General features: G+C 55.7%; 1 protein-coding gene across 1 annotated transcript; it reads right to left on the reverse strand.

The window, feature by feature from the left end:
- Positions 1 to 1,710: 1,710 nt before the first annotated feature.
- GLTP (glycolipid transfer protein) lies at positions 1,711 to 23,398 on the reverse strand. Its single transcript, XM_080650003.1, has 5 exons — positions 23,083 to 23,398; positions 7,945 to 8,003; positions 6,969 to 7,102; positions 4,829 to 4,979; positions 1,711 to 2,824 (listed from the first exon to the last, which is right to left on the reverse strand). Exons 1-5 carry the CDS (start codon positions 23,183 to 23,185, stop codon positions 2,642 to 2,644), a joined length of 630 nt encoding a protein of 209 aa, XP_080506129.1. The 5' UTR covers positions 23,186 to 23,398; the 3' UTR covers positions 1,711 to 2,641.
- Between the last annotated feature and the right edge of the window lie 1,417 nt (positions 23,399 to 24,815).

Consider the following 24,815-nt stretch of genomic DNA (forward strand, 5'->3'; position numbering starts at 1 on the left):
TCCCCAGCACACACACTTTTTAGGAGCCGCAGGAGGCTGGGCGGGGCTGCCTCCCCCCAGCGCAGTGCCTTCAGCGCCACCTACTGGACCCTGCAGAAGCTGCAGGTGGTCAGCGAACAGGGGCCGGGCAATGGGATTCGAAGCCCTGAAATAGGGTGGAGTGAAGGGCACCGCCCTGGGAAAATCCCGCCATTCCCAGTCTCCCTCACGTCAGACACAGAGAAAAGCTGTTTGTAAAAGGGAGATGCAGAATTCTCTTATCTATTTATTTTTATATACTTTAATTGATTTCAGAGAGGAAGGGATGGGGAGAGGGAGAAACAAAACGATGAGAGAGAACCATCGATCGGCTGCCTTCTGCACGCCCCCCACAGGGGATCCAGCCCACAACGCGGGCATGTGCCCTGACCCAGAATCGAACCGTGACCTTCTGGTTCATGGGTCAATGCTCAACCACTGAGCCACACCGTCCGGGCCAGAGTGCTTTTAATTAGTTGGCAGAATTTTGTATTTCTAGGAAACCCTAAGGGGGAAAAAACCTAAAGAGCAGCCCTAGCCAGTTTGGCTCAGTGGATAGAGCTTCAGCCTGTGGACTGAAGGGTCCCAAGTTCAATTCCGGCCAAGGGCACATGCCTGGGTTGTGGGTTCGATCCCCGGTGGAGGGCGTGCAGGAGGCAGCTGATCAATGATTCTCTCACCATTGATGTTTCTCTCTCTCCCTCTCCCTTCCTCTCTGAAATCAATAAAAACATATTTTAAAAAAACACACACACCTAAAGAGCAGGTGAATTTAGAAAGATGAGTATTCCTACCACTAGCAATGTTAGAAGACATGATTACACCAGAGACAGTAAAAGCAGTTCAAATGCCCATCCCTTGGCCATAACAGAGGGAGCCTTCCAAACTGGGTGTTTGGTTAAATTGTGCACAAGACCCTTGAAGGTGTTCCATGATTTTCAAGGTCAAGTTCAGATCCCTTGATAGCATATCTCACACACACACACCCACACACCCACACACACACCCTGCTCTAGGTCAAGCCACCAGGCCTTTACCTTTGCCTTGAAGTGCCCCTGCCCTTTCTCCGCCACCAGCCAGGCTCCCTAGCCCCTTCCATCAAGGCCCTGACTCCCTAAGGTGCATTCCAGGGTGTGGCCCCTCAGCAGTGTCCCCAAGGTCCCTCGGGCACTGACCGCTCTATAGCGTCACTGTTGATTCACTGGGCCATCTTGCCACTAGACCAGTGGTCGGCAAACTGTGGCTTGCGAGCCACATGCGGCTCGCGAGCCACGGTTTGCCGCTCTGTTGACTAATGAGTTTGCCGACCACTGGGATAGGGGCTTAATCACAAGGAATAACAACAGCCTGTAATTATTGGAATCGAGAGTCTAGGTCAGTGGTCGGCAAACTCATTAGTCAACAGAGCCGCAGTTTGCCGACCACTGTGCTGGACTATCAGCTCTGTAGGAGCAGGAATTAAGTAAAAACGAACATGCCCCCTCCATTTAACCCTACTATCAGTAAAAAGCATCGACCCACAATAAAGTGCAAATAACAATGGATCAAGGGGTTGGGGACTGAGGCAAAGTGGAGAATACATCGCCCACTTATCCTGTCCAGCCAGCACAAACACTAGGAAACAGGTCCATGGTTGGGCCCCCATTGTAACCTCTAACCCAGGAAGAAAGACTCAGGAACTAACACAGCACATAGATGTGATTCCAAAATAGAGATTTATTTATTAAGAATTATTTAATGTTTGCATAAAAATCACCAATTGTTCCTCATTGCGTTTTTAACACACATGAATTCTTTGGGGGTCCCTCTACTCACCCCAACACTTTCAAAATACAGCTCTTGTTAGTGCCAGGAGGGACAGTTAAGGCAGCGAGGTGTTTCCTGGGGTCTCGGCATCGGGAGGGCTCGTGGTCTCCCCTCGGAGAGAACACACATGATAGGTAGTTTCTCAGGTGGGGTGGGCTGTCCCTGAAGAAAACACTTATGCAGAAGAATGCAAATTCAGTCATCTGTGGTCAGTGACTCATACCTGATAGCTTTAAAATAAAGTCGCCTTGGTCAAGGTCATCAAAGGCTTGCTGGTTGTTTTCCACTATAAAAAACTGTCTGGAAAAAGACAGCAGGAAAGAGCAGGGTCTATACCGACAGCGCTGTGAGGCTGGGCTGTGCAACCACAGAGCACACAGCAGTCTGCTTTAAAAAATCCTGTATAATGTCAAATCAGACTCCTCGTGGTCCTTACACGACCCGAAACATCACTGCACCAGATGCTCATTTTTAAAATGAGGTGTATGACAGGGCTCCCCCAGGGCCATGCACCACGCAGGGGACGGGGACAGAAAACCCTAGGACTTGATTAGCAACATTAACTGATTTTTACCACACTGAAATGAAGGCAGCCGGTCTGTGCTGCCGTGGAATTAGAGGTGATTCGGAAATAGGGTGGTTATTTATTGCTCTGTTAGGACAGACCCCAAAAATGACTTTTCAGAAACCAGGGCCGTCCCCTGCAACCCCAGCAGGACTCTGGGCCGCTCTGGGGGACGCAGCCAAGGCGGCCTCCGGCTTGCTTCACAGTGATCCGGGCCTGTCTGTTCCTGGGAGTGCCGGCCCCGGGGCACGCCTACACCTTGTAGCTGAGCTCGGCGTCCATCTTGGTGTACATCTCGTAGATGACGTCAATGGTGGCCGTGTAGTTGACCAGGAAGAGGCGGACCTTCTCCAGGCACTCCTCCTCCGTCACGTTCTGGCCCTTGGAGAGCGCTTTCAGGAAGTCGGACTTGTAGGGCGCGGCATAGAGCGCGGCCTGGAGGCGGGCGAGAGGAGAGTGGCAGTGTTAGGGGGCCGACCCACCAGGCCAGGCACGACGGGCTCCGCGTTGGGCAGGGGTCTGCGCTGATGGAGGCATTGAAAGGGACAGGTCTATTCCTATCTGCCCCGTGAGGGACGGCAGGACGGACTCCAGCTCTGGGGACAGACAGACCTGGGTTCAAACTCCAGCTTGTGCCGCTGACGAGCTGTGAGCCTTGAGCAAGTTACTTAGCCTCTCTGGGCCTCCAGTTCATCACCTGTAAAATGGGTGGCCCTGGCACCCATCCGACTGGGTGGCTTTTGGGAGGACTAAGGAAGTTGTGCAAGGTGCTCAGCACGGCGCCGGGCACACGGGACGAGCCGCTCCCTCTGGGTGAGCCTGCTCCGGAGAAGGCGAGCTGCTCCTCTGGAAAACCCCCTTCCTGAGCAGGGAGAGGACCGCTAATCCGTGGCCTCTTTTGTCCTTTAGGAGGCGACACCTGCCTAAATTTCAGGGCCTCCTGACACTTGAAAAGATGTCAGAGAATCAGAAATTTACAGGATTTCAGAGCCAGAGGGAGAAGTATGCCACCAGACAGAAGGGCTACGAGTTCGATGGGGTGAGGGATCACAAATAATAAGTCATTATGAAAATGGTAATAGTTTTGATATACTGAGTGCGAACCATGGGCCGAGCACCTGACACAGATGAACGCGTTTCCTTTTCACAGTGAACCTTGGTGGCAGGGCCTACTTTACACCCATTGAAAGATAAGGATGCTGAGGGTCAGGTCATTGGATCTCAGCCCCCATCTTCTTCCTCTGTGACCTTGAGCAAGATACTTAACCGCTCTGAGAGTCAGTTTCTTCACCTGTGAAAGGGGGTAAGGATGCTCCCACCTCATGGTGCATTGGCAGAGATCGCACACCACGGGCGGCGGCCTGGCCAGCCTCACAGGACCTGCTGCTGTTAAGAGTTGGGGGCTGCGAGGTCCTAGGGGGAGGGGGAGGCTCCCACGGAGGGCCCTGTCCCAGCCCTGCCAGGGCGGGTGGCCCAGAAGTGCCCACATGCCGCCTGGTGACTGGCTCTTCCTGCCCAGGGCCTGTGCCGTGTGGGAGAGACCAGCCATGAGCCCCCTCTCATGTGAACGCGGCTGGGCGGGCGGTGGGAGCTGCAGAAGGAGGGGTGGCCTCGACATGGGCGAGACGCCAGGCTATGAGGCAGGGTGGCCAGTGACAGCGTGTGGCACCCCGAGGGCCTCTCAGCTGGCACCCCCCAGGCCCTCAGGTAACAAGGCTGGTGCTGAGGCCCGTTTCCAGGAACAATGGCCAACGTCACCCCAACACGAGCCACCAGGAACCTGTGGGCCAGCTTCCTTTCAGCAGGTGCCCACGGGCTTGGGGCCTCCTGCCCTTCCCTGCCAAGGGTGAGGAGCTGGGCTGAATCTGAGGGCCGACAGGCCAGCCCACCATCACCCTGACGTCCTCAGAGTCGCAGCCAGGGCTTCTCCCTCCCCCCACATCAGGCCTCCTAGGACGAGGCACCTCAATAGAACATCTAGCATGACACTTGCGTGGCCACGAGCATCTAGCGTGACACCTGCGTGGCCACGAGCGTCTAGCGTGACACCTGCGTGGCCACGAGCGTCTAGCGTGACACCTGCGTGGCCACGAGCATCTAGCGTGACACCTGCGTGGCCACGAGCATCTAGCGTGACACCTGCGTGGCCACGAGCATCTAGCGTGACACCTGCGTGGCCACGAGCATCTAGCGTGACACCTTCATGGACACGAGCATCTAGCGTGACACCTGCGTGGCCACGGAGGGGGCTGTGAGGCAGAGCCGCTCACAGTGCCCGAGAGAGGCCCTCAGTGCACTGGCCCCCTAGGCAGGGGAGCCCTTCCTGAGTCCCGGGGACGGACACAGGCTCCGAGGGCCACAGGAAGGCGTGGCAGGGCGAGGAGTGGGCCCCACAGCTGGGAGCCTCCTGGGCCGGGACGAGGCGGGCTCCGGGCTCACCTGGAAGATCTTCTGCACGATCCAGCCGTGGTACTTCTTGAGCGCCATCTCGTAGGCCTTGGTGGCGTTGACGCGGATGTGGTTGGGGTGGCTCTCATCCCGCTCCCCGTCGCAGATGCTCTGCAGGAAGACCTGGATGAAGCGGAGGCCCCTGCGCCCAGGAAGGAGACACAGGCCCGTTAGGACGCCCGCTACTGCACATGGCAGGCCCGACTACACTGAATGAAGCACCTACTGCGAGCCGGGAATATGTGCACACAAAAGCAGGTGGTTACTTATCAACCACACTTTATCTTTACACCTGGCTTCCATGTAACGTGACCACCGGCTCCACACAGCGTCTCCCAAGCACCTTGTCAACACCAGGCCCGGCTGTGACCGCTGAACACGGTCCCTGCTGGGAGGTGGGGTCTGGGCCTGCCTTGTCCATTTCCTCACGGAGCTGCAGACACGCCAGCCTCTCCTGCCTCTGCTAAGCCTGCTCTGCCTGGGACCTCCCAATCAGCCCTGGAGACTCTGCTTGGCCGCCCTCCTCCAGGGAGCCCTCCCTGACCTCTCTGCTCCAGGCTCTGAGATCCTGCGTTCAGGATCCACCCACCAGACCACGACCCTAAGAGGGTCCGTCCTCATTTCATTGGCATCCTGCTCGCGGCACCATGAACAGCACACAGCAGGTGCTCACTATGTGCTCAACTTGCTGGCGTCCTCCTGCACCGCCCCCCGGCAGCCTGGCTCTGCCCACACCCATGTGCACACACACAATCTCACTGATCTCAACGGCACCCTCTGCTTTGCTCCTGAGAAACCCAGACCCTGCGATAGGATGTTTGGGCCAAAGGCATTCCTCGCTCCAGGATTACGACACCAAAGGTGAGTGGCTTGGTGGAGCAACTCCTCACACATGACGTCGGGGTGTTAGTTACAGGCCACCTGCCCTGATGCCCACACGGTGACCCCCTCCAGGAAGCAGACTCTCTGTGCTCCATTTTATCAAAGAAGCGCATGTTTGGGGGAAGGAGGAGCTGGCTGTGGGGGGTCTGGGCAGAGACAGGGAGGTGCACCCCTCCTGGCTCCAGGCCCCAGAGAGAAGCAACACTGGGACATCTGTGGGGCAGGGAGGGCCCCTGGCTTCATGGCGCTGCGGGCTCTGGTGTTTGCACCTAAAGGAGAATCCCGTGGCCGGCAGAGAGCAGCATAAGCTGAGCAAAACAGCTGCCTGGCCTCTCTGAGCCTCGGTGGCCTCATCTGTAAATTGGGAACAACTACATATGGATTCAAGTATTTGCTGTGGGGACAAGATGTGTAGTAGCTGCAAGCATCGTCAACTCTGCGGTAAGATCATCTGGGTTCAAACCTCTCATCAGGGTACCCTGTCCCCCAGACCACAGGACGACTTTGTGCAAATTAGATAGTTCCTTCCCCTTGAGATGCTGTATTCCTGTCAAGAAGCTGTCATCATCCACAATCTGCCACGTGACCCGCCCTGGAGAGGACATCTCCCACTCGGCCCCAGGCCTGCCCTGGGGCCTTGGCCTCCAAAAGCCCCAGCGGCCTCCTCTGTGAGCTGGGATCACTCCACTCCTAACACACAGCACGTGAAATACGGCCAGGCCCACTGCGCTCGGCACGACGGCCGGCCGGCGTGGCTCAGTGGTTGAGCATCAACCCAGGAACCAGGAGGTTCAGTTCTCGGTCAGGGCACTTGCCCAGGTTGCAGGCTCGATCCGCAGCAGGGGGCGTGCCGGAGGTAACCGATCGATGATTCTCTCTCATCATTGATCTTTCTATCTCTCTCCCTCTCCCTTCCTCTCTGAAATCAATAAAAATATATTTTTAAAAAAGAGCTCAGCACGACGCCCAGCTGTGTGCGACCTGCTCTGCCTCTGCCATTCTGGGATGGGGAGCGATGCCATCAGGCAGCCCTCAGCCGGGGGCTTTTTCTCAGCCGCGAACCAGCATCAGCACAGGGGAGGGAAACGAAGAGACCTCCTTCCTGCCAGGGCAGGCCTGCGGGCCACGGCAGGGTGGGTGGCTGTCCTCCGCCAGGGCAGGCCCGCGGGCCACGGCACGGTGGGTGGCTGCCCTGGGCATTGCGGGCCCAGGATTCACAGCCACACAGCCTGCCACCCCAGCTCATCACCTTTTCAGCCACATCAGCGCCAGCGTGGCCCCCACTTTGGGCCACTCTGCTCCATACATTTCCTTCTCCGCCTCCAGGATGTTCTGCAGGGTCCGGAACTTGGCCGGGTCGGTGTTGTACACAGCTTTGATTTTCTGAAATGGAGCACATGGGGTTTCTCCTTGGAAAAGCTATCCCCACAGACGAGCGGCCGGCACGCTGCCGAGGGGAGCACCCACCGGGGCCTCGCTCTCCTTCCCACCAGTGCCAAGAACGGCAATAGGGCTTGTGCGACAGGAACTCCCGGGACTGTCCCATTTCCTGAGCCACCCCCGTGAGCGCTGCCTTAAAGTGATGCTCACAGCAAGCCTCATGTTGCACTGTCATTACCCCAAATTGCAGATGAGGAAACTGAGGCTCAGAAGGGCAGTGAGGTGCCCAAGATGACACAGTGGGTTCCTGTCTGCCTGACATTGCAGGGGGGTCCTGCACAGGCTCCCACCTCTGCCATGTCCTTGCTGTGTGACCTCAGGTGAGTCCTTCAACCTCTCTGAGCTTCATCATCGGTAAAATGGGGATGACAACAGAGCCAGCCTCAAAGGCTGCGGGGATGAAGAGATGAGACAGTGCAGGGCAGCCAAGCCCTGGGCCAGGCCCTAAAAGGACCCTCGGTGCCCTGAACTCCCAGGACTGAAGGGAAGGGCCGGGCCCAGGCACCAGGGACTTCTGAGTTGAGTTATTTGGTGGAGCGGACATAAGAACCAGTAGGCTCCGCCTCAGTAGGTTCCGCCTGTGGTCCCATTCAGGCTGGGACTAGGAGGCATGACTGACTGCACAGAGCCTGAGTCCCACTCCGAGGAGCTAGGGGCCATGCCCGCCCTGCAGGTCTCCTTCCCAGCCCTCAGGCTGGGAGCTTGCAGCAGGGAGCGCCCAGGTGACGGGCAGGTTTAGATTCCCGCGGCGGTACCACGTTGCAGCTGCCAGCCCGAGCACGTACCGTGATGTTACCACTTATGTCTGCCTTGATGGGCGTAAACACTGGGGACCCGAGGCAATCTGGGGAGAAAACGAGAAGAGAGGTTTAGATTCCCAGGGGTCAGGAGGCCTGCGGACAGGAGGGGTGGCACTTAATGGGTTGAGGGAGAGGCAGAGCTGTTTTCAGGCGTTAAAAAGGCTCCTGGGCAGGTAATCTGGCGTGCTGGGCTCCAGGAGACCACTTTCCTGCTGCAGGACTTGTCAGAGCCTTTGAAATGCAACCCCTTGCCCTAACCGGTTTGGCTCAGTGGATAGAGCGTCGGCCTGCGAACTCCAGGGTCCCAGGTTCGATTCCGGTTAAGGGCATGTACCTTGGTTGCGGGCACATACCCGGTGGGGAGTGTGCAGGAGGCAGCTGATCGATGTTTCTCTTTCATAGATGTTTCTAACTCTCTATCCCTCTCCCTCCCTCTCTGTAAAAAATCAATAAAATATATTAAAAAATAAATAAATAAATAAATAAATAAATAAATAAATAAATAAAATGCAACCCCTTCTGTCCACAGCACCCTCCGCACCACAACAGCGTCTCCCACAGACCCTCTGCAACGATGGACCCGCTCTGTATCTGCCATGCAGGCCACACGTGGCCACTGAGCACCTGAAATGTTTACCTCTCATTCCTTTGAATTTAAATAGCCACATGTGGCCCGTGGCGACCGTATTGGACAGCAACCCATCTTGGCCAACAAGGCGGATCACTGCTAATTAACCAGCTGCCAGGAGGCAGACTGAGGAATCATGAGGTGGGAGAAGAGGGACCAGGTTTATTAAAGTCCTTCTCATTCGCCAGCTTATCAGGAAGAAACGAGGCTCCACGGTCCTCAGACTCTGCATAAAAGCCCAGGAGAACACGACAGCAACGGCATCAGTCACATAACAGACCATGAACGTGGCCTTGACACTACGCTGCACGCTCTGGCTTGGGTGTGTATCCCTTTCCCTCTGAGCCTCAACTTTCCCATCTAGCAAATGGAGCAACAGACCCGATCACAGAGGCGCTCCGAGGATGACTTAAAAGAGTCCACTTCCAAGACACATTTTGTTCGCCTTTGGAATCAGAAGATGTTCTTAATTGGAGGTATCTTTCATTTCTTGGCAGCTCATAAAACAACAGAGCATCCTGAAATAGGCGAGTTAATGAGATGTAGGCCTGGAAACTGGCCGTGCCTGGAACTCCAGGCTCCGCATGAAATGTGAGCAGCCTGTGGCCTGCGCCTGCTCCTTCCCCTCCTTTGTGACCCACTTGGCAGGCTGGCACGGGATCAGAGACACACCCCACCCCCACCCCCGCCCAGGCCAGAGCCCCCTGCTAAGGGCTCGGCACAGAGGAACCATACAGGGAATGGCCAGCTCTCCGCTGGGCAGGCTCAGTGTGGGCTTCACCCTCAGAGCCTGAACACACCTGCTCATGCTGAGCCCAGGGCCCAGGGGACAAAGATGCCCGGGCAGGCCACAGTGGTCACCAAACCCGCAGGAGGAAAACACCGGTGCCCATGTCCCCTTGCCCCGGGCCAGGGAGGGACCTCGGTGGGCACACCAACTGACTGCATGGGAGCAGAGGGCTGGCGGAGGGACGTCTGCAGGCCGAATTCCATCCAAGGTGACCCAGCACACCTGGCCGGCCATCTGGAACATTCTAATCGCAGCTATTACTAGTAAGAAGAGGGGTATTGAGAAACAGTATTGGACACTGTAAGTGAAATACTCCATACCAAACAGAAAGAAGGTGGGTTGGGGATCCAGACACACTAAGCTTCACTCCTGGCCTGACCACTCCCCACGGAGCAGTCTCCTTGCCTGCGTGCCTCGGCTCCTCACATGGCGAATGGGGCAGTAATCGCACTTATTTCACAGGCTTGTGGTTGGATTAAAAATCACGCGTTGAATTGCTTAGCAGAGTGCCCAGGGCGTGCACGCGCAATGAATGGACTTTGATCACTTTGGTGACTTTGTATTGTGACTAGGGTCCGTCCCACGGGCCAGCAAATGCCACAGGCGTCACCCAGCTGTGCGTGGAAGCTCCCAGGTCCCACCTCACACTCGGCCTCGCCCCTAACACCTCTACTTTCCTTCTTCCTGAGGCCCCATCAGGACCGGGGCTCTGGGCGCAGAGCCCTCAGGCTGAGCAGTGAGCCCTCTCCCCGCAGCCACTGGGCCGTCTCTCGGGCCTGTGGGAGCAAACGTCCCTCCATGAGCCACGCTGGCGCCTGCCCAGGATGGCACGAGGAGCTGCCCCGGGGTGCTGGGCTGCAGGGGCTGAGCATCTAATCCTGGGCACTCTGGCCCCGCGACGGGCCTGCCAAGCGCGGCCATGAGGTAACCAGCGACTCCTGCCCTTGGATCTCGCCTGACGTGTCACGGACCTCATCCTACAGAGGCCAACCTGGGAGGTCGTGCGGCCCGCTGGCCCGGGAATGTGTCCTCAGACACTTACTACTGGCTTTCACAGGACAGCGCATCCTAGGCTTCCAGAACAACGCGAGGGAGCCCGGCCGGAGGGGCTATGGCGGAGCGTCGACCTCTGAACCAGAAGGTCATAGGGATGGTTCGATTCCCAGTCAGAGCACACGCCCAGGTTGCAGGCTCGATCCCCGGTAGGGGGTGTGCAGGAGGCAGCCGGCCGATGATCCTCTCTAATCATCGATGTTTCTATCCCTTCCTCTCTGGAATCAATAAGAAATGTAAACAATCATGCAAGGGAGCCAAGATCGCCTCCGCCAGCGAGGGTGCAGCCCGGGCCGGGCCGGGTGTGACAGGCTAGGTGGGGACCCAGCCCTTCCAGAGGGCGGCTGCTCTCAGCTCCAGCCGATGGCGCCACATCCTCCCCTTCGAAGTGCAGTGTCCTAGACAGCAGGTGGGCGGGCGGATGGCGTAGGGTGTGAGGGACGGTAAGACAGTAATGGTAGAATCCAGGCCGCAGGTGTAGGCGTCTTCACTGTAAAATGCTTTCAACTTTTGTTGTATGTTAAAAATGTTTATATGAAATGTCGGGAAAAGCATCAGGGTTTTTTCCTGCTCATGAAAGTCATACTTCCTCCTTCTGCTTTTTCTCCAAGTCCACTTGGGTGTCACAGCGATGGCAGTTACACGTGTAACTGCTTGCCGCCCATGTGTCCCACGGACTTGCGCTGTGAGAGGGCGGGGACCGGGTCATCCCAGGTGCTGGCACCGAGCTGGACCCCAGTGGGTGCTTAGATGGCATCTGTGGCATGAATGGGTGAGCAGACTGTGGAAAACGTGAATCTAGGGGCGTAGTTCCTGCCGGGCAGTTTCTCACAGTTCAGACTGACCCGAAGCACTGGTTCCGAACACCCATGCAATCAAGGCGGCCGAGGCCATGGGGGGGGGGGGGGGGCCTTGGCCCTCTGCCTCTCTGTCTATGATGAGAACAGTAGTGGGACTCCCCGAGGGCTGCTGCGAGGGGGTGTGGGGGGTCACCACCTGTGCATCGCGAGTGCTCAGGCCTGGGCCACGACTATGACTGTACCTGCTGATTTTCTTTCTTTTACTATATTTTTATGGATTTCAGAGAGGAAGGGAGAGGGAGAGAGAGAGAAACATCAATAATGAGAGCAAATCACGGATCAGTTGCCTCCTGCACGCCCCTTACTGGGGATCGAGCCCGCAAGCCAGGTACATACTGAACCTGGGACCCTTCAGTCCGCAGGCTGACGCTCTATCCACTAGCCAAACAGGCTGGGGCAAGGCGTTTTGTTTTTTCTTTTCCTGACAGTGCGCTACGTAGGTCCAGGACGCAGCGTGGTCAGCGGGAGCTGACCGGCCAGTAGCTGTTATTATGCCGTGGCCACCACCCAGGGACACAGCTTCTGCTCAAAGGTACGGTGGGAATGTGGGGACTAAAGTGTATTTCCAGAGCTGGGAGGGGAGCAGGACAGAGGGGGGTAGCGGGGGGGCGGGAGGGGCAGGGAAGTACCCCGGAATTCACCTCCATGCGGGACCCAGAGGAATTTGCCGACAGGGAGGCACCTCTCTGTACACATACATGTGCACGTGACGTCAGCTGGGAGCATCGGCACATGAGCCACGTGACTGGGGGAAGCGGTGCAGTGCGCCATAGTCGACCGGTTCTGGGTTCGAATCTCAGCTCTGATGTGACTGTGGACAGGGACGTAACCGCGCTGGGCTCAGTCCCTCTTGCCACAGCCCAGAGGTGCTGTGCAAACAGGAGGTGCTCGGAGCCGCTGGGCTCACGGCTGTCTCAACACGACCCGCCGAAGGTCCCGGTCCTGTGCTTGTCTTTGGCGCCGTGAAGGCCGCCGAGCCCGGAAACGCCAAGTGACCGCCGGGAGCCAAGGCTGGTCCCACTGCTCCCTCGCCTCTCTTGCCAGAGTGTTCCCATCTGTGTGAGTTCAACAAAAAGGGGGGGGGGGGGGAGGCTCTGCCAGGAAAACCGGAAGATGATGTTCTTCCCAAGCACACGCGGCCTTTCTAACAGTTTGGACTCCAGCTGGCCCTGCTGCGGGTGGAGAGCATGACGGAGCGACAGTTTCAGCAGATTTCCCAGCCTTCCCTTCCCACAGAACGCGGCCCTGCCCACCTTACCTTTCTTGTTTTACCAGTTTTACGGTTGGTTTCCCCAGACTTGTTTTTTTTATTGTCAGCAAAACAGACCTTTAAAACACCACCCAGAACCGCAGGGAGGGAGGCAGGGAGGGGGCTTGGGCTTGGAGGGTTAGGAAGATGTGTCAAAGACAAACAACGTAAAAACAGAAAACAAAAGAAAAACCAGATACGATGCTATCATCTTCATGGAACCAACTCTCAGAGGTGCAGTCTGCGCACGGCCAGCCTCGGCTATCTGCAGCATGTTTGTTTAGCACGGAGGTTTTTCTAAGGCCGCTACTCCACCACAAGGCATAAGAAAAAGATCAAGAAATCTGATTAGAAAACCCACAAACTGTCTATGTGGAGAAGCCCCATCACCAATCACAGCCCAACAGCACACTGAAGGGGACGGGCTGGTGCGTGTAACAAGCCTCACGGACTCCGATCCATCGCCTCTGATACTGCAAAGAGCTCCAACGCCAGTAAGAAAAACTAGGCCTATCGGACAAACAGGCCACTCACAGAGCAAATGGAGACACGATCTCAATACTAAAACTCAAATCAAACCAGTCTCTCCCACCTACCGAATCTCTGAACACATCAGCCTTCTCTGATACAACCCATCGGAACGGAACAAAACATCTCTGCTTTGGTACCGGAGGCATCTGTGGGTTTCTAAACAGGGCCACCAGCGAGAACACGGTCTCTGATAAAGGTGTGGCCTAGCCATGTTACTACATGGCTTTACACGGCATGTCTTCAGGTTCTCAGTAGAGCTTCGCATCATTTTTTAAATATATTTTTATTGATTTCAGAGAGGAAGGGGGAGAGAGAGAGAAACATCAATAATGAGAGAGAATGATTGATCGGCTGCCTGCCTCCTGCACGCCCCGCACTGGGGATCGAGCCCACAGCCTGGCATGTGCCCTGACTAGGAATCAAACTGTGACTCCTGGTCCATAGGTCAGCGCTCAGCCCCTGAGTCACGCCGGCCAGGCTGCATCATTTTTTAAAAAATCCTCCTTAGAAATGTACACTTGAAACCTACATGATCCTCTTAACCAATGTCACCCAATAAATTTAATAAAAAATAAAATAAAACCTCCTCTGACAGGTGGCGGGCACTGCCTCCTGCTTGGATTCCGCTAGAGACTTGGAAAACGAGTAACCGACTCGTCGGCGTCACCCGCCAATAAGGGGAGACAGGCAGCAGCGAGCATCTGGCGATGACCTCTGACAGCTCCGCTGGACAGGGGACACCCGGCACTTCCTGCTCGGGTCTCTGCTGCAGTTCATGTGGCAAGATTGCCAGGGAGTGGAATTCCCCATGAGCGGGCAGTCACCACATGCCACACAGAATCACTCATTTCCTTTTTCTGGCTTCTACATCGTTGGAAAGCACCGGCCATCACGCTCTGAGCTAGACCACACACACATCTGGAAATCCCACCTGAGCTGCCCCTCAGCGCCGGCCCCTCAGACAACCATCTCTTACAGCTCCTGACCCTGGGCAGCTAACTAGGTTCGTTCCCTCCCGTCCCACTTCATCTCAGGAACAGTTTTCACTTTGAAACACAGAGCAGCCTCTTTTAAGATACGCAGCTTCACGTTCAGCCTGTGTGACTCAGGATGGGTCACCTAAGCCCACCCCTAACGACTCATTTCACGAAGGACCAGGATACCTGGGGCACACTGCTAGGAGTCTGGCTTGGGGAGGTTCTATTTCAAATTCAATGTTTATTTTTCAATAACTGGCTCATAAGGTTCCACTGTTAGACATGGGGGGGCGGGGGGCGGGGGGCAGGTTATCTCTACGGTCCTGGGTTACAGGGATCATAATGGGAGGCACTCAGATTACAGCTGGTGGAGATGAATCATTTATTACCTGCGGGTGTGGGGGTGCTGTGTGTGGGGTGCCGCGTGTGCGTGTGCGTGTGCGTGTGCGTGCGGGCACGTGCGCACCTCATGGCTCAGTTTGCAATAAGGCCTATTTTGAAGGACAAGAATCCTGAGAATGCTCACCTTCCTAGAACCAAGGCTCCTCTAAATTCCACAATCTAAAGAGGAAAGAATGTTCACAAAACATTCTAAAATGTTGCTTTTTAAAATTTCCTCCAGCCCCGGCTGGTTTGGCTCAGTGGATAGAGTGACGGCCTGCGGACTGAAGGGTCCCAGGTTCGATTCGATCCCCAGTGGGAGGTGTGCAGGAGGTGGTCGATCGATGATTCTCTCTCATCATCGATGTTTCTGTCTCTATCTCTCTCTCCCTCTCCCTTCCTCTCTGAAATCAATAAAGATATATTTTTTTTAAAAATCGCCTCCATGACATGCCAACTCCCTTTGTTCACAGTCGCCCCTTTTGGTAAAAACCAGCCTTGAGTTGGGAACGCAGTGGAAAAAGCCTTCTCTGCTTGCTGTGGCCTGGGAGAAGTTAACCTCTCCGAGCTCCAGCGTCCTCGTTTATAAAAGGAGGTTAAAAATGGGCCCCACCTCATAGGACTGTTGTTACAAGAGAGTCTACAAATTAAGGGCTAAGCAGTTTCTGGCCTCTAAGACGTTCAATTAAAAAGAAGGTATTCGTTATGCTTTTGTGGTTATTATTATTATAAGTTATATCATCATTTTCATCTTTCTCAACAGGCAAAGCTTTTGTTTAGAGAGGAAATCTGGAGAAGTATGATTCCAGTGATTAAGAAAAAGAGCGGGAAGGAGGGAAGAGAGGCAGAGCGAGAAAGTGGTGTTGACTGATGGACTGGTATGAGTAAAATGAGCAGGAATCCTCCAGTCATAAAATTATGACTTCAAATGTATTCCAGACCATTAAAAAGAGCTCTCAGGGGAGTGGAACAGGAAGCTGGGGAACCGCGGTGCAGGAAGTGAGTGCTTTCTCAACACAGGGAGCCTGATTGGCTGCCTGACCGCAGAGGAGAGTGGCTTATGGGACCCTGGAGAGGACTGATCCGCTGTAACGACTTTTAAAAGCTCGGATACAGTTAACACCGTAACAACTAAAGGGAAATTAAAAAGGCCCGAATACAAGTAACACTGGAAGAATGTAACAAAAGGAGTTAACACCCGCCCAGGCCGGTTTTAAACTGAAATAATGAAACCCAAGGCCAGAGCCCCCTTCCATTCTGATCAGCTCACTGATAAGCCATGTCCACACACAGCACAGAGGCCTGTCCATCTCGGAAGACGCCCAGCCCCTTGGTGTGTGCGGCTCCCTGGCTGCAGGGTCAGCGGCTTCAAAGCCGGGGGGCCACTTTCCAGCTGTGTGACCTGGTCAGACCCCTCACCGCTCTGAACCTCAGCTTCTTCGTCTACAGAATGGTGCCAACTCCTTCTAATTCATGAGGCCAGTATAAGGGCTGGAAATGCGGTATCGGCCGGTTCAATGTTTGACGCACAGAACCACTCAAAACAGGGACTGCACGAGCTATGACAGGAGTCACGCTCATGTTCTACAAGCCCCTTGACCGGCATTCTTTCCATTCCTTTCAGCTCGGCACTGGCTGGGCACCTCTGCTCGGCCAGGCGCACTGCTGCGCCCTGAGCGCCCAGCCTCTGCCTCGAAGGGATCCACAGGGCACCGTTCCTCCCGGCAGCGCTGGCAGTGGACCCCACACAGGTGAGGACCAGAGGCAAGGGGCTGGATGACCTAGCAAGTGGTTTCCCTCCTGCTTCTCCATCTTTTCCCTCCAGAAGTAGCGGCCGGACCTCAGCCCCTGACCTCAGCCCCTGACCTCAGGACCAGGCTTTCCGCAGCAGAGGGCCAAGGGGATCTAAACACCGTCACGGGGACAGTGCGGACACTGCCTTTGGCTATGACAGATGAGGGCGCCAAGCGGGCCTCAGACTTCAGCAGCCAGGCAGCTCAGCGGGCAGCTGGTCACTGAGACCCAAAGGCAACTTCTTGCAAGTTGCTTTCCCAAGGGCTGTGTGGCAAGAGGGCCGTTTCTAAAGCCCCGAGGCCCCTGTCCTACCTGTGCAAAAATGGAGTGATTCTGGGCACCGAGCACCAAAATCACTTCGGGAGGTCACCTCCATCACCCCTGGGAGGCCCTGTTTCACGGAAGGCTTGGAGCAGAGAAGGGCAGAACTGGTGCGTGGACACACAGCTCTGGCACCACAGGACCAGGACATCAGTTTGGCTCAGCTTCATGCCCACACCCATGTTTCTTTCCGTTCATCTCAGGTGTTCGAGCACAGACTGCAGCGGACAACAGACCCAGGTTCAACGTGACTTCTCCCACTGAGACTTCAAAACAGCCCATTATGGGCTGCTCCACAGACGGCCAGGCTAACACCGCGGGGCCAGCAGCAGCCCTCTCATCTGCTGCCACTCAGATCGTGAGCATGAAGCACCCACGTGGCATCAGGAGCACAGCAGGTGCTCCCAAAGGCTAACGAACCCTCACTCACTACTTGCAAGTGCACCTCCAGCTGATGCCAGGAATCTGCGGCAGCTTCGGCATGGCGAAAGCGTGCGCTCGGCTTCTTCGCCCAACACGACCCTGCTTCTTCCTCCTGCAGTCTCCCTCCCAGGAGCAGTCTATACCCGCTCCCATGACTCCAGCTCTCCACAAACACCAACCGAAATGATGACTGACCTGCTAATGGCGTTTCTTGTTTCTCTTTCTTAGGATGTTCTATACAAAATAAATAGGAATTTGTATAAATGTAAAACCTAAAACATGGCACAGGTGTCACTGGAAGGTGCTTGTTGAAATGGAGTATGGGGAACATCTTCCTCTTTTTTGTTAATCCTCACCAAGGACATGTTTCCACTGGTTATTTTAGAGAGAGTGGAAAGGAGGAGGAGAGGCAGAGAGAGAGAAACATCGATGTGAGAGAGACACATCCATGGGTTGCCGCCCGCACGCACCCTGAATAGGGCTGGGATGGAGCCTGCAACCGAGGTATGTACCCTGACTGGAATCGAACCTAGGACCCTTCAGGCCACGGGGCGACGCTCTATCCATTAGCCAAACCGGCCAGGGCAGGCAAGGGGAACTTCTTACCCACAGACCAAGGGGTGCCGCTGGGGCTGGTTCCCAGGGGGTTAACGCAATGTGCCAACTAAAGGAGAGACGGGCCTGTCCGGCCTACGCACTGATGACTTCCACACCCAGTACTCCAATTTGAATTCCAGTAAGCAGGATGTGGGCCCAGCTCGGCAGGCCAATTATGAAGCACACGCCTCAGAGGAAACCTGCATGTCTGGTCTGTGCTCCCAGCATGTTGGACACGTCACCGTGGTGCCAACACAGGCGTTCAGTCACCAAGCAGGCTGGCTCCACAGGGGTCTCCTCCTCTGCCAGACCGGAAGCCAGGGCAGCAGGCAGGCACCAGCACTCATAAGGAGTCCAGAGGCCGGAGGTCTAGTCTGGCTCTATGGTCACTCACAGCTGTGTGACCCTGGGCAAGTCCCCTAACCTCTCTGGCCTCTGTTTCTTGGCTGTAAAATAAGATGATTGTGTGCTTCTGGGCTGCCATTGGTCCCCCAAAATAGAGCAAGCACTGAACCAAAGTGATGGAAAACCATTCTTTTGGGGATGATTCTAGGACTAACTGAGTGCCAGGTACCTGGACCGACCAATTCAATGGGCATCCATTTAATTAAGCTAAGAGGCCTGGATGAAGAAAACGCTCCTGGAATTCCGATCTCAAGAACTGAGAGGTCAAACACATTACCTTCAGCTCCTGTATCTTCGGTTTCTCCCTGAACAGTGGGAGCTAACAGGTGTCCTCTCATGCATCAACTCTAATTGGCCCGCCCTGGCCGGTGGCTCAGTGGTTTGTGTCGGACTGCACACTGAAGGGTCTTGGGTTCAATCCTTGGCCCCAGCCGTGGTGCGTGCAGCAGGCAACCACTCAATGTGTCTCTCTCACATCAATGTTTCTCCCTCTCTCCCTCTCTCCCTCTCTCCTCCTCTCCCCTCCCTTTCACTCTCTCTGAAAATGAATGGAAAAAATATCCTCAGGTGAAGATTAACAATGACAACAAAAAACTCTAATTGACCCGAAGTGGTTGTGTTAAGACACCAAGCCCAGCCCAGCGGGGCTCAGTGGTTGAGCACTGACCTATGAACCAGGAGATCACGATTTGATTCTTGATCAGGGCACATGCCCAGGTTGTGGGCTCAATCCCCAGTGCGGGGTATGCAGGAGGAAGCCGATTGATGATTCTCTTTCATCACTGATGTTTCTATCTCTCTCTCCCTCTCCCTTCCTCTCTGAAATCAATAAAAATATATTTTAAAAAAGAAAAGAAAAGCCCTAGCCGGCTTGGCTCAGTGGATAGAGCATTAGCCTGGGGACTGAGGGGTCCCAGGTTCAATTCCGGCCAGGGGCATATGTCTGGGTTGCGGGCTTGATCCCCAGTAGGGGGCATGCAGGAGGCAGCCAATCAATGATTCTCTCTCATCATTGATGTTTCTGTCTTTCTCTCCCTCTCCCTTCCTCTCTGAAATCAATGAAGAGATATATTTAAAAAAAGAAAGACACCGAGTCTGTATTTGGACTTGAAGGGGAAAACTGTATCGTGATTGATTAATAATGTCTGCCGTAGGTATAGGCTATGAATGATGTGTTATAATTTGGTCATGTATTGAAATTTAGAGAGGGAAAAGCAAAATACTTTTAGGAAGAACCCAGAAAAAATGGAAATGGAACCAAAGGCCTTCACTGGGAAAACCAGGCACTGAAATAGCTCCAAGTCTCTGCATGGGACAGGCACCATGGGAGCCTGGGATTCGGGAGAGACTTCCTGGACGAGGGGCCCTTAGCTGATTCCTGAAGGATAAGGGGAACCCAGCCGGCAAAATGCAGGTGGTGGGCTGGAGATGTGGTGCGCCAGGCTCCAGAGGCAAGGGATGGCCTTGACCATTTGTGGGAAATGGCTGCAACACAGGTTTCACGTTGGGGCAACAGGGAGCCATTGAGGCTTCTAGCCAGGGGGTGACAAGACTAAACAGCGTCTAAGTCTCTCACTGCCTCTGTCCCCTTCCTCCGCCCTCCAATGGGCAGTGCTCTAGAACAGCTGGAAAACTGACCTAAAAGATGAGCAAGCAGGCCTCACAGAAGTCAGTTGCAAGCTGATCGTCAGAGATGAGATCCAGTTACGGGGTCAAGGTGGAGAAAGAAGATGAACAAACTGGCTGGAGCGATTCAGCCTGGAGATAAGGAGGAAGGGCTGGCCCAAGACGCTCTAAGTCACATCTGACCTGCACCCAAAGCATCAGCACTCACCCAGCCCAGCCAACCCTTTAGAAATATGGTTGCTCTAGTGACTTCACTTCTAAAAGTTAGAAATAACAAAAGAAGTATGCAAAGAAATAAATACGAGGATGTTCATTGTAGCGTTGTTTAACAGAGCAAAACATGAGAAGCAATGTGATTTCCCAACAGCAGGGGACTGGTCGAATGAACTGTGGCTACATTCACAGAAGGGAATGCTCAGCAGCTATGAAAAAGATGATTGACATGGAAAGATGGCCACGCTATAGTGTTAGGTGGACAAGCAGCTGATACATTCTCCCTTGGAGATCGATAAACAACGAGTCTGGGGGGGAACCAAACACTCTGAAATGTCAGCAGAGTTTCTCTCCTTATAAAGCCCTCCTCACAGGCCGAGAGAGGACTAAGTAAACTACTCCACCCGGAATACTGAGCACATACTAAGTGCTCAATAAATGACGGGGCGAGTTCCCCTGATCATTTCTTCTTGCTCAATTTTCCTTCGAGAAACAGATCTTCCTTGCAAAATTAAACACTTTTTAAAAACACAGCTTTCAGCCCAAAGCTATATTGATATCGAGAGCAATGGTTCTCACCCAGGGGTGATTCTGTCTCCTTACAGATATTTTTGGTTGTCACAACTTGGGTAGAGGAACTACTGGCATCTAGCAGCTGGAGGTCAGAGATGCTGCTAAACACCTTACAAAGCACATGAGCCCCCATCACAGAGAATGGCCCAGCCCCGAGGTCAGCAGGGCCGCAGTACAGACACCCCGGCTGGGAGGGAGCGGCCACGGCCATGCCTTCCAGACTTCTTGTGCTCATTAGCCCAGACCGCCTCCATCAGGAGACACATTCGCCACCCAGATCACCAGGTGGCCAGACACTCCCACGATCTATTCTAGACAAAGCCCCTGTGTTAGAACTGACTGTGGTCTCACTCAACCCCTGAGCCCTAGAGAAAGGCCATGGGTGGGAGCACCCTCTTAAAACTTGAACCTCAGGAGAAATTCTCCCCAGAAGAGCATAACGGCTCACAGTGGATTATCACTTTTTAGATGCTGAGCATTACCCTCCTAGGCCAGCCCCGAGGCTTCTGTATAAATGGCGCTTCTGTCCACAGATGTGACGGGCACGGCACGTGACTCGCAGCCAAGACAAGGGTCCTTTGAGATCAGGGAGAGGGAGGAGGGTGCTCTTCAGCCCTGGCACCAGCTCACTGCTGGCTCCAGCTGCTACCATCCACCCCCTTTTCTCTAAAACCAGCCGGGTAATCAATCGCATCAAATGAAGGGACCCCAAGTGCAGAACTGATGGGCAACCTTGCAGAGGTAAGGGAGGAAAAGGCCAGAGCTGCCTCAGGTTCTCCACCCTGGCACTGCTAACACTGGGGCTGGATTAAGTCTTTGCCCTGGGGGGGCCGGGGGGGGGCTGTCCTGTGCACTGTAGGCTGTTTCGCACCATCCCTCACCTCTCCCCACTAGATGCCAATAGCAACTCATCGCACCCTTCCCCCGCCCTCAGTTGGGAACCACGAGCTTAAACAGATGCTGAATCCTTGTCCGGGGCAGGCTGCTGTCCTGCAAATGTTCACAGAACCAAATGGGGGAACTGTCCCAAGAACGAACAACTCCTTCACGCGAGGCCGGTTGGTTACTTCCCGAACCTCAGCCTGGAGACTCAGTGCTACAGCAACCCTGTGATGCTGACAAGAAGAGTGTTCTGTACATTCAGCAAGCACCAACTGAGCACCTACTATGTGCCAGGCACTGTTCTGATACTGGGGAGGCAGCAATGGACACGGGTCTGGAACCATACAAACCAGGTCATTAACCTGGTTCAAACACTGATTAATCATCTACTTACTATATGAAGGAACCAAAACTGGATCCAGGAACTTAAATAATAACACCCCCACCCGCCCAGCTAAGATCTACTTGGCAATAAGGCCACACCATTTACATACACCACTTCATTTACTCCTGCCACTACCCCTGGAGATCAGCATCCCCATTTCACAGATGGGGACACTGAGGCCCAAGAGGTGAAGGACACAACTCCAGGCAACCACAACCACCCCAGAGCTCACGCCACTGTAGGAACTACTGCCCCCAACGAGCCCCGGTCCCCACTGGCGATCAAGTGACCGCCCCGGGAGCCAATCTCTTCAGTCTCCGTGTTAAGGTTCTGTCGTTTGTAGGTTTCAGCTGGACTCTGCCCTGGCACTGGTGTCCTCCTACCAGGCCACCAAGTGAACTCACAGGTCAGGGCACAGGGCAGGTCCACATGGACGAGAAGAAAGCAGAGGCTCGGGTTACATGCTGTGCCCAGGACCTGACCGCCAAGGGCAGGGACTCATGGCTCTGTCTTCTATTTCCCATTTTCCATCCAGGGCCCGGGCTGGGCTGAGGGAGGGGAGGAAGGAGGCCTGACATTGGCTTAGGGACTGCCTCCCAGCGCTGCTGAGACCTTCCTGAGTATGACAGCTGGGCGAGGGGTCTCCTTTACAGCCCATGCCGAGCACCCTGTGTCTGACATCACCCCACAAAGCAGCCTCCACCCCCAGCCCCGACCTCTGTTCTAAATGGAGAAAAAACTTCAGGTGGTTCCCCTAGAAAGGGGGCCTCCAGTTTTGTGACTCATTTTCAAAACGCCCCTCCTCACCCTGCCCAGCTTCCTGCCTTGGAGTGTGGGTGTGTGTGTGGGGGGGGGTGTCTTTGGTCTGGAATGGGGCCATGCTGAGGAATGAAGGGTTCACAAGTCCCGCGGGAGAGGCTGGGAGAATTTAGGAAAAAGGGAGGGAGTTGACAGCCATTCTAAAAGGGAGGGAATGATGGGGTGCGGGGTAGAGGAATTTGAGGGAGAAGCGGTGGGAGGCTTCCCGGAGATGGAGGACTGTCAATCGGGGATCCGGAAGAGAAAAGGGTGTTTGGGGAAATGAACAGCTGGGGAGCCCAGGGGAGTGGAGCATTGGGGTCAGCTGGTGGGTATGGTGGGATGTGAGGTGTCTGGGAAGAGGCAGGGATGGTTGTCTGGAGCCGGAGACTGGAGTGTGTGGGGGAGACGGACCCCCCGGGAGAGGGGGGAGGATGTGACATGAGGGGAAGATGGTGAGCGGCCGGAATAGGGCGCATGTGGGGTGCGAGGAGAAAGGGGTCTCGGGAGCCCAGGAAACAGGACTGCGCAGGGTGGTGTGGGGGGTCCTCGGAGGAGGACTCCGCGCCGGGGCTGCGGCTGCCCCCTACCCCGCTCAGCTCGGGCTCAGCTCGGGCTCAGCTCGGGCCAGGCTCACCGAAGAAGGGCGGCAGGTGGGACACCGCCTCCAGGAAGGGCCCGGTCTCGATCTGCTTGTCAGCGGGCAGCGGCTTCAGCAGGTGCTCGGCCAGCAGCGCCATTTCGGGGTCGAGGCCGGCGGTGATGCCCCAGCCGGCGCCGCGGGCGTCCACGCCGCCCCCCCGGCCGCCGCCGTCCGCGCCGTCCGCGCCGGGGCCGTCACTGCCGCCCGCCGTCGACTCCGGGGACGCCAGCGTCGCCACTTCCGCTCGCCGCGCCCGCCCGCGGAGCCGAGCGCTGAGCGCCGCCCGCCGGCCGAGGGCTAAGGTGCCCGCCGCGCCGCCCCGCCCCGCCCGCCCGCGCCCAATCCGCGCCGGCCGCCGTGCCCGCCTGCCCAATTGGCGCCCGTCTCCGCGGATCTCCGCGCCTCCATTGGTCGGGGGCCGGGACCGGTCAGCCCCCGCGCGGAAGCGCGCGAACGGGTGGGTCCAGGTGCGCCCAGGTGAGCCTCGTCCAGGTGTGTCTCCCGCCGCCCCCGGGGGGCTGGGTCCCCGCCTGCTGGGGGCGCGGCGCTGCCCAGGATAACTCTGCGCCCACAGCAGCCCAGGCTACAGCCCGGCCCAGCCGCACCCTCAGGACGCCGGGTCCCGCACGGCCTGTCCTACAGCCCGAGGACCTGCGGGACTCCTCGGGTCACATCCTTTTAGCTACAACCAGCGGGGAAACTTGTTGCTTCTCCGTCAAGGATCCCCCGGCTCCGGTCCCAGGCAACACAGCCGCGCCTAACCACGACTCCTGAGTCCTGAAGTCTTGGGTCCAGCCTGACCTCAACAGCCCAGTGTATGATCCAACGCACCCACCACCCGGCAGGCACTTGTTTCCCCAAACCTACTCTGACTCCAACCTCCCAGGATACATGGAGCACGGTTCACTCAGCCACACCCACTCAGGGGCTTGTGTCCTACGCCCCATGCCCACCTCCTCCAACAATCCAGCCAGCACACGGCTACTGAGAGCTTCGCATTCGCTCCGGGTCAGCAGTCACCGGCCCCACGCGGTGCGCGCACTGTGCTGGACGCCGGCAGCAGGGACGCAGCATCCCTGCTCGCATGGAGCTGACGGTCTAGGTGGGGAAACGATATGACACACAAATAACTGAGACAATGGCGGACACCGACAAGTGTAAATGAAGAGGTAAAACAGTGAAGTGACAGTGGACGAGCAAGGGCATGGCTGAGACAGGATGTAAGGTTTGGGGGCAGTAAGTACCTTTGAAGAGGTGACTACGTTTCAGCTGAGACCTGAAGTAGGAGGCAGCCAGCGTGGCTGGAACCTGTGCAAAACTTAAGGTTGAAAAGAGCTTGGTGCGCGCAAACAGCCAGGGGCCCAGGGGAGGGAGAGGGGAGGGAGAGGTCGCAGCTGAGCCTGATCAGCGGGTGGAGCAGGGGCTGGGGTGTGCTGGACTCAGCAGGGGGGGTACAGGCTTGGATTTTATCCTAAGGGCAATGAGAAATGCCAGAAAACTCATGCCCAAACCTTATTAGATACCAGAGGCCCGACGCACGAAATTCATGCAAGAGTAGGCCTTCCTTCCCCCGGTTGCCGGAGCCAGCTTCCCTCTGGCACCCGGGACCCGGGTTTCCCTCGAAGACCCAGCTTCATCTGGAAGGTCCTCAGGAAGGACATCCGGTCTAATTAGCATATTACCCTTTTAATATTATAGATTTTCAATGTAATCTTTCAAGGGGCAGA

This window comes from Plecotus auritus, assembly GCF_963455305.1.
Source record: "Plecotus auritus genome assembly, chromosome: 13".
Taxonomy (NCBI): domain Eukaryota; kingdom Metazoa; phylum Chordata; class Mammalia; order Chiroptera; family Vespertilionidae; genus Plecotus; species Plecotus auritus.

Excerpts from the sequence above, each read along its gene's own strand:
- GLTP (XM_080650003.1), bottom strand. The coding sequence starts at position 23,185 with ATGGCGCTGCTGGCCGAGCACCTGCTGAAGCCGCTGCCCGCTGACAAG. Across the intron at positions 8,004-23,082 it reads CCACCTGCCGCCCTTCTTCG|ATTGCCTCGGGTCCCCAGTG; the intron begins GTGAGCCTGGCC and ends TTTTCTCCCCAG. Across the intron at positions 7,103-7,944 it reads ACATAAGTGGTAACATCACG|AAAATCAAAGCTGTGTACAA; the intron begins GTACGTGCTCGG and ends GCTCCATTTCAG.